Below are 13,418 nucleotides of genomic sequence, written 5' to 3'. Positions count from 1 at the left end.
AGGCAGCAAATCTATAGCTGGAACAGACCACAAAACATAAGCATGCCCAACACTAGCCCTCATCCAAGCCATAATTAGAACTATTGAAAAGTGTCTGGCACAAGCACCAAATTCTGAAGCAACTCATTGGGCATCTTTACCAGTGTGCCCATCATGCTCTCATTCTTGGCATTCTGCTAATCAGCATGTCACATGACAGTAAATGCAAGAAAACCCAATTAGATTCATTATTTAAATTGGTAAGTACCAACTACAGTGTCACTCCACAGAATGTTAGGTCTGTCGCTTTTGTGAACAATTCTAAAATGAGGGGACAAAACCCACACTACAGGCAAACTCTTTTTTTTTTTTGTAGACTGGTTGAACAGACTTTAAGAAAAAAAAGTTTGATACATGCTTTTGGGAGAGCTTGGATGCGTGGAGGAGAAATTAGGGGAAAAGAGTAGATCAGAGATTCTTGAACCAAGTTATACTTTTGCCAGAAGGAAGAATCAGATTGGGAAATTCCCCATGAGCTGGTCAGAACTGCTCTTACCTGAAGCCAGCAAGACAGCATTACTGTGAAGTATGTGTGTGCATGTACTACAAAAGAATTGCATCAGCTAAGGATCTTTTCACTTGCCCAGGCCTTTCAGTCTTAAAGAGAACTTTGGCACTATTGTTATTTCCTGTTGCTTGTTTTACATGTGTTTGATTCTGCTGTAGTTTTTATCATTTTAGGTTATATATTTATACTTTATTTGTATACTTCATGTTTTTTAACTTTTACTGTAAATGATCCAGAGAACTTTGTTATGCAGCAGTACGTAAATATATAAATAAAATAATTGTCAGTTCTTCCCAGCCTCAAGCTGCTGTGATGTCACAGCATCTTCGAACATTCCAATTGCTGAGGTCAGTTTACCCAGTTGGACTCTCTTGCCAGCAGAGAACAAAAAGACCCACATACTGCTAGCAGGAAGAGAAGGGGGGCTGAATTTCACACACCAAGTCAAAGTTATCCATCCAAAGCTTGGCTGTGAGTCTGCACTATATTTTAGAAAATAGCTGTTAGGTAGCAGGCAGTAGTGAGAGGTATTGGGAACAGTGCAGATCTAGGAAATTTGAGAATCTCTGAGTGACATCAAATAGTTAATAAAAAGCAACTGTTTTCACTTCCTGCCTCTCCACCAACCCCATTTGTTTCATTCTTGAATAAAAGCACTGGATAGACGCTAGTTCCTCTTAGTGCACAACATAAAGGTAACTGTCTACAGAAAGGTTTTCTGACCAAAGTTATTTCCCCTAAACATACAGTGCTCTTTCCATCAATACGGTACATTCTATCACAAGAGACACACAAACTCAGAGGGATAATACCACTTCCTCCATGATGTTTTAAGACTTAGAAAGAACTAGCCTCTAGTAAAGTTTGGCTTACATAAAACAATAATTAGATTACTGGTTGTCATAACAGATAGCATTGTTGACTAACTACAACTTTAGCTTTCATGTCATCTGATGTACTTGCTGAAGGGTAAGAAGAAGAAGCAGCAGACTACTACTATTCCCTCTGTGCAAGTTATTTTTAGTTATGATATATAACAACTTGCTTATCCAAGGAATCCTGATGGATCAAGCAAGGACAGCTTTGTAAAATGTCATATAACTACTAGGGGTGAAAGGAGGAAATTCCTATTGTCAAGAGCAGAATACAGCAGCCCTAACATATGAATTATAAACTTTTCAGGCAGAAGGCAACTTTAAAGGGTGTCCCTTTATGAAGATTGGGAAGTCAGGGAATAGGTGAAGCTTGCCTAATATTCACTATTTTGCTTCAGACATATACCAGTATGGTCTCACTAATTCCTGACTAATCCTAGGAACATAATTGAAAAACAGACCTGAAGTAGTTTGATCAAATTAAGACTACAATGCGAAGTCCAGATTCTATGGAATAAAAATACCCCTGAATATAGGCCTAACTTGCTTTTGACCATACTTATAATTAGTGTACCTTGCAGCATGCTTACCTTGTTACATGAAATATTTAAGGAATTATATAGAAAAAAATGTTCAGCCCAGATTGTCAGCTTGTCCTGACAATCACAAAAAGCTGTTAAAGGGAGACTGATGCCTTTGTTGATCAGTAGGTTTGCAGCAAGTTCACCAATGAATAACTAATCTCACTACTCCATTTCCCCTTTCAAAAGTCAACAGGAAAGTTACGCCCATTACAAACAATACAACAACAAACATGGTTAGTTAAGGTCTGCCCTGCACTAGATTCAATATGCAGGTTAAGTGGAATTTCAATTTATAGAAGGGGGGGGGGAGAAATACAGGCATTAACATATCCCAGCTGCTATGAAAACATAACTGAAATGGGACAGGCTTTTCAAGCAAAGGGAGTGGCCAGGAAACAATATGAGACGTCTTTAAGAAGCACAGCAAACTTATTTTTTGTCTGAAACATTGTTGTATGTTATAATGTTACTCCATAGTTTTAGCACATCTACGGGAGTCACATTTTCTTCTGAGTTTCTGTATGCTGGTTCAGAAGTTTGTTCCAGATACTGGTTCTAAGGAAAAAGTGTGGTGGCAAGGTTTTATTACTATCTCAGTTGTGTTCCCAAACACAACTTGTCCCATGAGAACCATTAACTTGAGACAGCCCATTGTACTGACATGATTTTAGATACTAATAATGGGAAACAATAGTAGACTGCAGTTCATTCATAACTGAGACTAAAATGACACATTTAGTTGGAAAATTAGGGGGTTTAAAATTAGGGGTTAGCAGCAGCTAACCCATAATGGTTCAGGCAAAAGTATGTTTTGAACTGGATAGGGAAGTTAGAGAACTGCACAGAATAGTCTCTGATATAGTTAAACAGCAGTTTGATCTAGCTCAGTATTTGTAGTACCTACACTGATTAATTTTGCTAGGCATTCTAAAAAAAGGGAGGAGGTTGCAATGCTCCCCCCACCCCAAAATAACTGGAAGGGAGTATACAAACAGCGTTCAATGGATAGAACATATTCCTCTTACAATAAATTTTGGGAAACAAAAGAGAATGGAGGAAGCTGGTAAAAATAATGGTAAGGAAAGTACAAACCGTAGAACTGTCCAGTAAGTCTGACATCGCTCATTTATTCCAACTGCAAGCCATCTTGAGGCAGGACTGTTTCACTGTCTGCATTTTCATAACGCCATACATTAATTGTTCCATTAGAGGTTAGAAACCTTCTGGCCAAATTTGTCACATTACCAGGATCATTTCAGCAAATGAAAAGCAAGACAACATTTTAATGAATCCTATAGAACTCTAAAGCATGAATGTTTGTATAATAGATAATTTTATTGAAGGCTACTAAAAGATATTTGTTCTCAGATCATATCCACGTGATGTTCAGAAAGCAACAATACTGATTCATTGCATACATATTTGGGAGTCTTCATTTAAATCCTATGGATGTTCATCATTCATTTTACAAACCTAGCCCCCACAAGTGCTGAACATACAAGACCAGGGCCCGATTTGTTAGTTAAGACTAGTACCAAACCAAAATGAGACATTTACATGTACTATACATTTTACAACTAACAAAAAAAAGTAAGGAAGTCTGGATAATGTAACAGTTTAGATCTAGTTTGTAGACAGCATACAAAAAAGATTTGACCTAACCAATGAGATTTAGTTACACTCTATTATAAAGGCAATGAATACTAAGTTGCTCAGTTTTGTAGACAAAGGATAGCATAATTATTTTTCTTGGACACAGAAAGAGGGGAATTACCCATTTTTGTTAGGGTTCCAAAGTCTTTAGGATTTGCACATTGATTTTTGCACACAGATATGTATATAAAGTACAAAAATACCTTATGTCAGGAACTGGTGCAGTTATATTTTTTTTATACTTGCAGTTCAATATTTGCTACTTTATAGACAAATATGATTTTCAGTGTACAGAAAAAAGCAAAAGGAGCATTAGTGTTAAGAAACTTAAGTGCTATAAACACAATAAAGCGTTGACTAGAGAAGTCCTCTAGAAATAGTATTCCTTGGTTTATTTTGAAAAATGTATCCATATTGCCAAGAACATAGACATTCTTTAGAATGTGCTAGCTCAAAAATTGATTACATATGTGATAAAGGAAACTTCCAGTGGACCTTTCTAAGTGGAATGCTTATATTTAAATAGAGAAGCACAATAGATTTCAATGTTCATCTGGATGGGGCTCAAATCTAGACAAGAGCTAGAGAAAAATATTAAACAAATTTTCTATCATAGCTGTACTACCACTTCAAGAACAGATAAAAAACAGTCTGATATTAGCAGAAAGGCAATTGATCTTGTTTTACATTTGGGAAGTCTTTCAATTTTCCACTATTTTTAAGAATGTTCAAAATTGTGCTTACCAATAAAGCTTTGCTTTTTTAATTTGCCTAACAATTCCAGGTAAGCACTGTATATGGTAGAGATACAAATCTCCAAGTTGAGGCATGCAATTTTATGAGAAGATTTTGGATTTAAGCAAATACACACCACAGCAGTGAAATTTTGAAAGGAGGCATTAGTCAATGCTGCAGCACCAGTAGGATTAAGCATACAGCATGCAGACTTTTCTCCATTACTTTACCTATTTACAAATCTTATTACAACGTTTTCTTCAATAGTAACCACAGGAACCAAGCTAAATGGATATGTTTTTGCTCTTTGATACTTAAAACATCCAGAACACAAGACTAAACTTTAATTGAAATTACAACAGATGTGACTGCACTAGTTACAAAGTCACTGTTTATCTGGGTTCAACACAAGACCAGACTAATGCCTAGAAATAGGTTTGGTACAAGCCAGGACTGTTGCTTACAAAGAGTGTAATGTTTTGCAAGATTAGGTCAAGTTTTTAAAAAGGTAGCATCACAGTTTCATAATGCAAGCCAAATGTGGGGTTTTTTTTGCATTTCCCCCCTAGTTAACTGATCTTCCCATTATTATTTATTGCCCTTTGAACTGTGCAAAATAAGTCATTTGATGCAAAATCTTATTCCACTTCTAATACTTCTGGACAGGCTTAAGATATTTATGGCTTAGAGACTTCACTTTTAACATTGGTATTCTTGGCATGTATTTCAACCAAGATATCATTGCCCAAGAAAGGATAGCTATATACTATATCAAGACATCTACCGACTTGTTAAAAAACTCACTTCCTTTTCTGAAGGGAAGACGCCAGAGCTACTTTTTAGATATAAAAATCATCAGCCCTAATTTTAGATTTATAACCCTTACCATCCAATGTTCTGTATAGCTATTTAGATACCTACCTATACAGATATTTACAGGTGAAAAAACACACAAGATTTTTTTTTTTTTTGCTCTGCAGGACATTGCACTGATCCATTTGCAGCATTTACTTCCACCAAGTAATCCCAAATTACAAGCCACTGTTCAAGCAAATAGATTGATTAGTGTGAGGTTGTTCTGCTCTCCTGGTAGCTTAAATTAGTTCAGTATCCCTTTGACCATTGTCTCAAATTTTTTGCACATTATACTTGCTCCAGCTGAAATTCCAATGACCAGACATTAACCAAATAAATTACACTATGATGCACTCAGTACTGGCCATTTTGTTCTGTGAAAACTTAGGTTCACCACTTCAGTTTAAAATTTAGAACTCTTCATTTTGACATGCACCTACTACATGGGAATTGAATTGCACCACTATAATTGTAATGTCATCCCTGTACATCCGAGCCAACTCTTCTGGAAGACTGAGCATCTTGGACAGCCGATCATGATCAACAGTGCCAAACTCGTTATTTCCCACAGCATGACGTATCAAGTGAGTTGCTGCATTCTGATCTTCAAAGGCAGAAGAGACCCGGGCTCTCCTTTCCGTTAGAAGCCCATGCATCTGTCCCAAAGTTACCTTGTAACCTCCAACAGCTATTGGCTCTTGGTGATGAACACCTGTTAGATACTCACCTACAATTCTAACCACATCTTGTCTGTGCATGGTTTCCCACAAGCCATCTGTCGCCAGTATCAGGAATTTATCCTGAGGTCTTAATTTGTGATGTATCACCTCTGGTTCAGCTGTGAGGTACGGAGGAGTATGGTAGTTTGGTGGTATGAACTTTGTATATTCATTGTCATTGAGCTGATCTGGGCCTGACTCTATCACTCTCTTCTGAAGGTCAATGCTCCATTTAAATTTGACATCACCAAAAGCTCTGAAAGGCATCAGTAAGCCTAACAGCCGATCTTGTTTCACAACACTCTTTTCTTCAGACTTTGGGTGCTCCATTTTGAGTCGTTCAGTCTCACTTTCATTCTGTGCATTATGATCGTAAGACAGAGCAACAGCAGACCAAGATCCATCCTCTTCTTGGACACCTAGCATGGCCCTGCTGTCGCCGGTATTAGCAACATGCAAATCAACACCATCTACATGAGCCACACAGGCAGTTGCACCAGAAAAGGCTACACGCAATACCAAATAGTTGAGGAAAGAATTCGGATCTCCTACTTGAGCTTCCAAAGAAATGTCATTGTCAAGCCTCTTAAAGGCGTTAATTAAAGCCTCTTTTACATCAGTCGTCTCCCCAGTGTTAAGGTCTATGAGTTCCTGCCAGTAAGTTCGCAAACTGTTAAAATACAATTTGGAGGCTTCTTTGCTGAAATAGTCATTGGGGTGCTTGTGCCACTGTAAGATGGGCAACAGGGCCCTACCACTCTCAACAGCATTTTCTATTTCAAGTAAAGTCTCATGGGGTAACAGAGAAACAGCTATGTAATAAAACAGTCTTTCACTGACAGCTTGTGCACAGGCACATCCTGCATGACCATCAAATACACCGAGAAGCATTCCTCTTGTTTGTAAGCAAGTAGCTGCACTTCTTCGGTCTTCTATTGGCGCATTGGCAGGAAGCTGGTTGCTATCAAAGCCAAGGACAGAACTTACATTTTTGCCATCAAACTCTGGAACTTTGAAACTGTACTCATTTGCCTTCAGGATGCTGTTGACCTGTGGAGGTGTGAGGTAAAATCTCTGTGGCGTGGAGACATAATTCCTTGCATGAATAAACTGACTGAAGTTCTCCTTTGGTCTACAGAGCGTTGCAAGCTTTTTTTGTGGAACATAGCTCAAGTGCTTGTGAGTCAAATGAGGGGACAAGCAACACAGATGTTTGTGGTGACAGTAGCATGCAGTATTGTATATCCTGCCAATCTCACAGTTGCGAATTAATGGGAGCAAGAACTGAGTTGGTGCTGGCATGGCATCAGAGAACAATGGCAACCTGGAGCTTCTGACTGGAATTGCTGGGGGGAAACACAAGTGATATGTAGGCTTAGCATGGATTTTAAAGGGGAAGAAAATTATCCTAACTATCCTAGACAACAGTTCAGCATGCTCAGTCTTTGCTCACACAGCAGTTAATTACAGAAAACAGCAAAATGTTTCAAAAAGCTTTAAGAGAATAATCTAAGGCCAAATTTCTTCAAGGAGAACACAATTCAGTTCATACTGCTATACTTATAGAGAACTGTAAGCAGAGTGACCTATATTTATAACTTTTCTAACCAACTTAACTGGAGGTTTAAATTGGGAATGTGAAAGTCAAGTAAAGGTTAAAACACTTATAACAGAGCCATATCTGCTTGAGGGCAGCCTCCATCTCAAGACTGGTAGTGAAAAGAAGGATTTAGTTTGCCCTGCCCAAGACAAATCAGTTACTTATGTTAATATATTTTAATATTTGTTCCTAGGCCACCACCCTCAGAGTTGTTAAGTTCCGCTGAGTTCAATGGGACCTACTTCCAAGTGGGCTCAAGATTATAGCCTTAATATCCCATCATAAATTTACTCAACTCCACCCTCAAGCTTTATAAATTGCTATAGATGAGACATAGACTACAGCTGGGAGCTAGGAGACAGAAAAAGTCATTCAAGACTTCCAAATAGTTCACTTTTAACTCACTCAATGATTGGCTGGGAGCTGCATGCCTCCTTCACACAGAACACACTGCTTCTGTCACATTATTTTGTGTGACTTGGTTTCAGCACATTTGCACAGCTATGCACTTAACAGTATATGACAGCAATAAATCCTGAATTAGTCTGAGATACTATTTAACAGAGCTGCTGTCTTGCCCAGTTCTACCAGCTCTCAACAATGGCTTTCCAAGATCAGAGGCAGGAATTTTTCCCCACACTTCTCCCACAAAATCTTTTTTGGCATTGCCAAGGATTGAGCAAAGGCTATTCCCACATACTGCATTTACTGCACTATTGCCCTATGGCCTTCCCCAATTCCATTATCTTCTACTTACTATAGTTGCTTTTTCTGCCTGGTTTTATCCTAGTTTTTTGTCCTGTTGTTCTTGACTGTACATACTTTACTCCATATTTTGGAGTATCTGCCTATCCTTGTCAAGATTCACAGATTAGTGTTTTCATAAACAATAAATCACCCTTATTTGGCATATATGTGAAATATCTACTCTTCTTCCCTCCTTACATTCAATAAAACACAAAATGTTAAGTGTCAAAGTTAATCCAAAAACGTGCTTCTTTCAAAGGATGCCAACATCTAGCTGCTGCTTTTGTTTTCAAGTGGTATGGTGCTAACAGAGTTTAGCTAGCAACTGTCTATTAAGACTTTTTAATACACACACACACACACACACGAGGGGCTTACTACTATTTTAATTTTTCGCCCTACAATCAACATTTTATGCCCAATACTGGCTTTGCAAAATGTCAATACTGCATGTTACTGCTGAATATCAGAAAACCTGGAGTGGGAAAAGCAGAGATAATTTGTCTCTTTACACAATAATACAAACAATATCTCCCTAGCATCACCTATCAGAAGTGGGAAACATATTTCCAATCTTAATAGCCAAGGCCAAATTGTTGGAAGTCAGCCTGACTCTGCCAAAGTTTCAACAGCTGACCAGCCTCAGTTTCCCTTCACTTCCCTAGCTACTCTGATTCTGCCCTGCCTTGCCTCTGAGGCTGCCTTTCCATTTTGACTGATTATCACTAGTTCTGTCTACAGAAGCCTCTCTGAAGGCCAGGGGTCCACAAATTCACTTATCACTGTCACCATAGCCAGTATCCCTCCCAAGTGAGCATGATACTAAGTGTGACAAGGATGAGTTCCCATCCAGCATTAAATCAGACACAAGATCACATCCCTCTCCTTTAGGGAAGGGGCTAGTGTCAAGCAAATTTTGCTGGCAATTAAGGCCAGTCAAAATTTATGAATCTTTATTGAAGGCATTCAAAGAGCAGCAAATGAAGCTAGCAATAGCAGAGTTGCTGAAAGAAACAACATAAATGAAAATCCACTAAGCATCAGCAGACTTAAGAGTCTTGAGTATTCATTTTCAGCAAAAAAAAAAAAAAATTGGCACAATTATGCATTGTTTACTATAAGTCTGCCAGAAAAGTGAAAGTGGCATACATGTTTTAAAAGTATGTTTATAAACAAAACAGGTTAAGCAGTTTGTTTTGTTTTAAACTTCTTAGCTTCCAATAAAAGCTTCTGAAAGTTGGTTTAAGAAACAATTGTGCATATAGGCTCTTGTGCTTAACAATGTTCTGTTTGTGAATCGCCCAGGGAGCTTCAGCTATTGGGCAGTATAAAAATGCAATAATAATGTTTTTTGTTAAAATTTAACCTCTATGAAGTTTATAGTGGTATATTCTAGATGTGTAGAATGTTTGTAATCCAAGTATACATGACACTAGGACATTTATATGATTTGCATAAGATGTTAACACATTTGATGTTGGAGAAGGAGAAAGGCTATGTTTGTGTCTCTGTTCTGCTTTGGATTTGAAACCCATCTTTGTCAGATTCAAATCCCAGTCAAACCTGTTCACCTTGAGCAAGAACTCATGAATTTGAGAGTCAACACAAGTTTAAAGTGGCACCTCCACCATCATTATTCAATACAAACCCTCATTAACCCACTCCACCCCACCACCAAATTCCTGTTACTCAGAAAATAAGAGCACAAGAGATACATACCAATCCGCCTGGGCCCAGGACACACACACATTCTCCTGTCACAACAAGAAGCCGCCAACATCCACAAAGCAGTAGCCCAGGAAAAGCAAGGCAGAGAGTTTATTAAAGAAGGAGGAAGAGGTCTCCAACATTGAAGGGGGGATAGAAAAAGAAATAGAAAGACAAGCAGTTTGTTTGTAGTGACAAGCATTAAGAAGCAACAATTGCAGCACAGCCATCTCTTAGCAGCGTTGTCTAAACCTACTGCAGTCCCGACTCACCGCTCTCCATCCCTCTTGTTGCACAACATTACACCCAGCCCATGCAAGATTCATCCAATGTCAGCCAGACCTAAAGAGCAACAAGCACACCCATCCTTTTAAAGCAAGGCTGGAGAAATATTTCAAACTGCTAAGCACCAGTTTCAATTATTTAGAGCCACCACCAAATTATAGATACTAGCTCTCCACAGAGCAATATAATCCTTTATTTCTACAAATCAAGGTTACCAGGATTTTTCCAGCTCTGCTGATCCAAAAGACATAAGCAACAAACATCAGACTGCCGCTCTGCTGACCCTTAAAACCACACACATATTAAAAAATATTAATGAATAATATGTGAAAACTACAATATGGGTCTTAATCTCCCTGAAAAATATTTATGTGCTCATTATTAACAGAGAGAGTGCACACATCATTAATGGAGAGAAGGTGGAACTTTGTAGGTTAAGAACAGTTCATTACTAACTTCTCCCTCTCCTTAACCTGTAGTAACTTCTACAAACTGAATTACATGGGAGTGCCTTTTCTCTCCCCCACTCAAACCTTGCACTTGTTTTTATTATAAGTGTGGGTCTACTGCCAATTCTGGGGGCAGATAGGGACAACTACAATACCTGAATGACCTTATCAGCTGTTCAGCCTGCTATGGTGGCTTTTTGCTTTCAGCATGTGGGTATCCTGACAAGGAATTAAGAATCTCCCTCTCCTAGGTTAACCAATCATGCATCACAGGACAGAGGAACTGGCCCAGGGGCGAATGTTGTGTAGATGAAGTTTCGTTCTACTTCTTATGCTACACAGCATACGGAGAAATGATAACTTGATTAGGACTGCAATGAGTAATTGGTTAGATTAAAGGGTTTTTAAAATCAGTTAACGTACTAGACATGCTCCTGATTAATAGGGCTGACTTTTTATTTTTACTAGGAAGTATTTCTAAAAACTGCAGATGGCAAACAGTATCTTAGAGGCATTCTCCTTTTTCTCTCACAAAGGAAAGAATGCCTTTCTAAGATGATGCCTGCTATTACACAAAGCTAAAAATAAACACATGTTTTACAGCTCAAAACTATCATTTTTAATCTATCCATGTATAATTTTAACTGATACTTATTTGCACTTTGTTTCTCTTAAAATGTATTTTAATGTGTTTTTATTCTTTTATTCTATTTGTTCACCGCTCTGAAATTCTTGAACGAGGAGCGGTATATAAGTATTGTAAATAATTAATAAAATAATAGGCTATGATTTAATTGGGTAACAGTTCTAACTATGACTCCAGAGTCTTATGTCCAGTCAGATTACTGGTTTATCAGGCTCAACATTGCCTTCAAGCGGCTCTCCGAGGTTTCAGGCAGAAGTCTTTACCCAGACCCTACCTGGAGGTGTTAGGGATTGAACCTGCGGCCTTCCGGAAGCAAAGCAGATGCTCCAACAACCACCCCTCGTGTTCAGGATGCAAGCCACAATTTAAGAGACTAGGGCTGTTGTCTTCTACACTAAAGACCCTCGATGCAGACTCTTGCTTTGGTGGGGGAGGGCCTTGGAATGGCGACACGCCTCCCCCATAACCCAATGCATTGCAGCTTGGCTCCTCGAGCCCCTTGCAGGCTCCTTTGCCAAGTGTGCCAGCCTGTGCAACCCCCCTATCTGGTGGGCACAACTGCGGCCTGGATCATACCAGGAGAAATCACGGGGGGGCCTTCGGGGCGGAGACGGGTCTGATTTTATAGGAGTCAAAAGGATTCCCAAACCGTCCCAGCCTGAAGGAGAATCCCGGCTCCCGTCCCGGGCACCAGAAGAAGGGAGGCAGCTGCAACAATAGAGGAGGCATCACCACCTCCGCCCACTCGGCGGCTAGTTATAGCCTCAGGCCCGGCAGAGCAGAGCTCACGCGTATTTCCCAATTCGCTTCCTTTCCCTCACAGGCACACGCTCCGCTCCGGGACCCGTCGCCACACACACAGACACACACACAGAGCGCCACACCCGCCCGAAGCGCAGCGCAGCTCCTCCCCTCAGACACTGACCTGGTCAGATTTGGGAATGGGAAGGCAGGGGCGGGGGACGCCGCTCGGACAGCGGGAACCAAGAGAGCGGGGAAGCGGCGCTTTCTGTCCGGCTCTCTGTCCCCTCAGCGACTGCCGCAGAAGGGAAAATCTCGCTTCCCCACCCCCCTTCCTCCCACCCACTATCCCGCCACCACCGCCGCCGCGGTTGGCAGCCAGCGAGCGCGAGCGCCTGCCTCGAGCCCTCACAGCAACACGCAACGCCCCGGCGATCTGACGGCTTCCCTGTGTCGTGGGCGGTTTTTTTCTGACGCGCCCCGGATTATAAACCCTCGGTGCGGCCGGGATTGGCTGAAGGCGCAGCAGGGCGGGTCACGTCATTCACGCGCTTGCTGACTGACTCAACCTACGGTCTCCTCCACCGCGCTTTCCTTAAGTACGTCCTCTCCGCCCCGATTTTAACGGTTTTCTTACTCACCGGCGGAAGGATCTCACAGCTTTGTCCTCCGCCTATAGATACTCTCCTTGGTCACTTTGCCCCATTGTGGGTATATTTTAACACGGGTACTGCCGTGTGGGCCTTCCCCCTTCCTCCTCTTTCTTAGTACGTCCTCGAGCCTTGAAAGACGAGAGAAAAAGGGCGGGCGAGCTCGCAAGAGGTTGTGCTTCGGCTCGGCTGAGGGGAGTTTCAGTTGGTTCGCTTTTCCTCTCTCTCTCTTTTGACGTATCGGAGTTGAGGCGGGGCGAGGCCTGCATTCCTCCTGAGGAAGGGCGCGGGGGAAGTTGATGGAGATGGGTATACTATGTGCCAATTAAAGGGAGGTCCTCCTTTCTTCACCGCCTTTTTGGTTGTGTGTGCCTTCAGCAAGGTCATTGGCTAACCAGGCTTCAGCCCTTTCGCCTCCTAATTTGGTACATACGCATACCTCTCGTCTGAGTAATGTTGAGAGAACTGGAGCAGCCTTCCCCAACTTGATGCGCTCCAGATGGACTACACTTCCCAACATCCCCACCAGCCAGCATAACTGGGAGTTGTAGTCCAGCATATTTGGAGGGCACCAGATTGGGGAAAGAGGAACTAGGGTGATGTCAAATGCATTAGAAAGATGGGA

The 13,418-nt window shown here is 40.8% G+C and overlaps 1 protein-coding gene across 5 annotated transcripts; it reads right to left on the bottom strand.

Annotated features, from left to right (window-relative positions):
* Positions 1 to 3,080: 3,080 nt before the first annotated feature.
* Positions 3,081 to 12,888, bottom strand: PDP1 (pyruvate dehydrogenase phosphatase catalytic subunit 1). 5 transcript variants are annotated; one of them, XM_063130947.1, is made up of 3 exons: positions 12,785 to 12,888; positions 10,035 to 10,069; positions 3,081 to 7,314 (listed from the first exon to the last, which is right to left on the bottom strand). In XM_063130947.1, exons 2-3 carry the CDS (start codon positions 10,063 to 10,065, stop codon positions 5,660 to 5,662), a joined length of 1,686 nt encoding a protein of 561 aa, XP_062987017.1. In that variant the 5' UTR covers positions 10,066 to 10,069; positions 12,785 to 12,888; the 3' UTR covers positions 3,081 to 5,659. The 5 variants fall into 5 exon arrangements, with proteins under 5 accessions (XP_062987017.1, XP_062987016.1, XP_062987019.1 ...); XM_063130946.1 differs by lacking the exon at positions 12,785 to 12,888 and having other exon boundaries at positions 10,035 to 10,221; XM_063130949.1 differs by lacking the exon at positions 10,035 to 10,069 and having other exon boundaries at positions 3,082 to 7,314.
* Between the last annotated feature and the right edge of the window lie 530 nt (positions 12,889 to 13,418).

The sequence above is a fragment of the Elgaria multicarinata genome, chromosome 7, assembly GCF_023053635.1.
Source record: "Elgaria multicarinata webbii isolate HBS135686 ecotype San Diego chromosome 7, rElgMul1.1.pri, whole genome shotgun sequence".
NCBI classification, from domain to species: Eukaryota; Metazoa; Chordata; class Lepidosauria; order Squamata; family Anguidae; genus Elgaria; species Elgaria multicarinata.
Note: the sequence above shows the minus strand (reverse complement) of the source record. Positions and strands in the feature narration are given on the sequence as shown.

What these genes read in the sequence shown, in the direction of transcription:
- PDP1 (XM_063130946.1), bottom strand. Translation starts at nt 10,095, where the DNA reads ATGTTGGCGGCTTCTTGTTGTGACAGGAGAATGTGTGTGTGTCCTGGG. An exon ending in TCCTGGGCCCAGGCGGATTG is followed by an intron (nt 7,315 to 10,034) that starts GTATGTATCTCT and finishes GTTTCCCCCCAG; the next exon opens with CAATTCCAGTCAGAAGCTCC.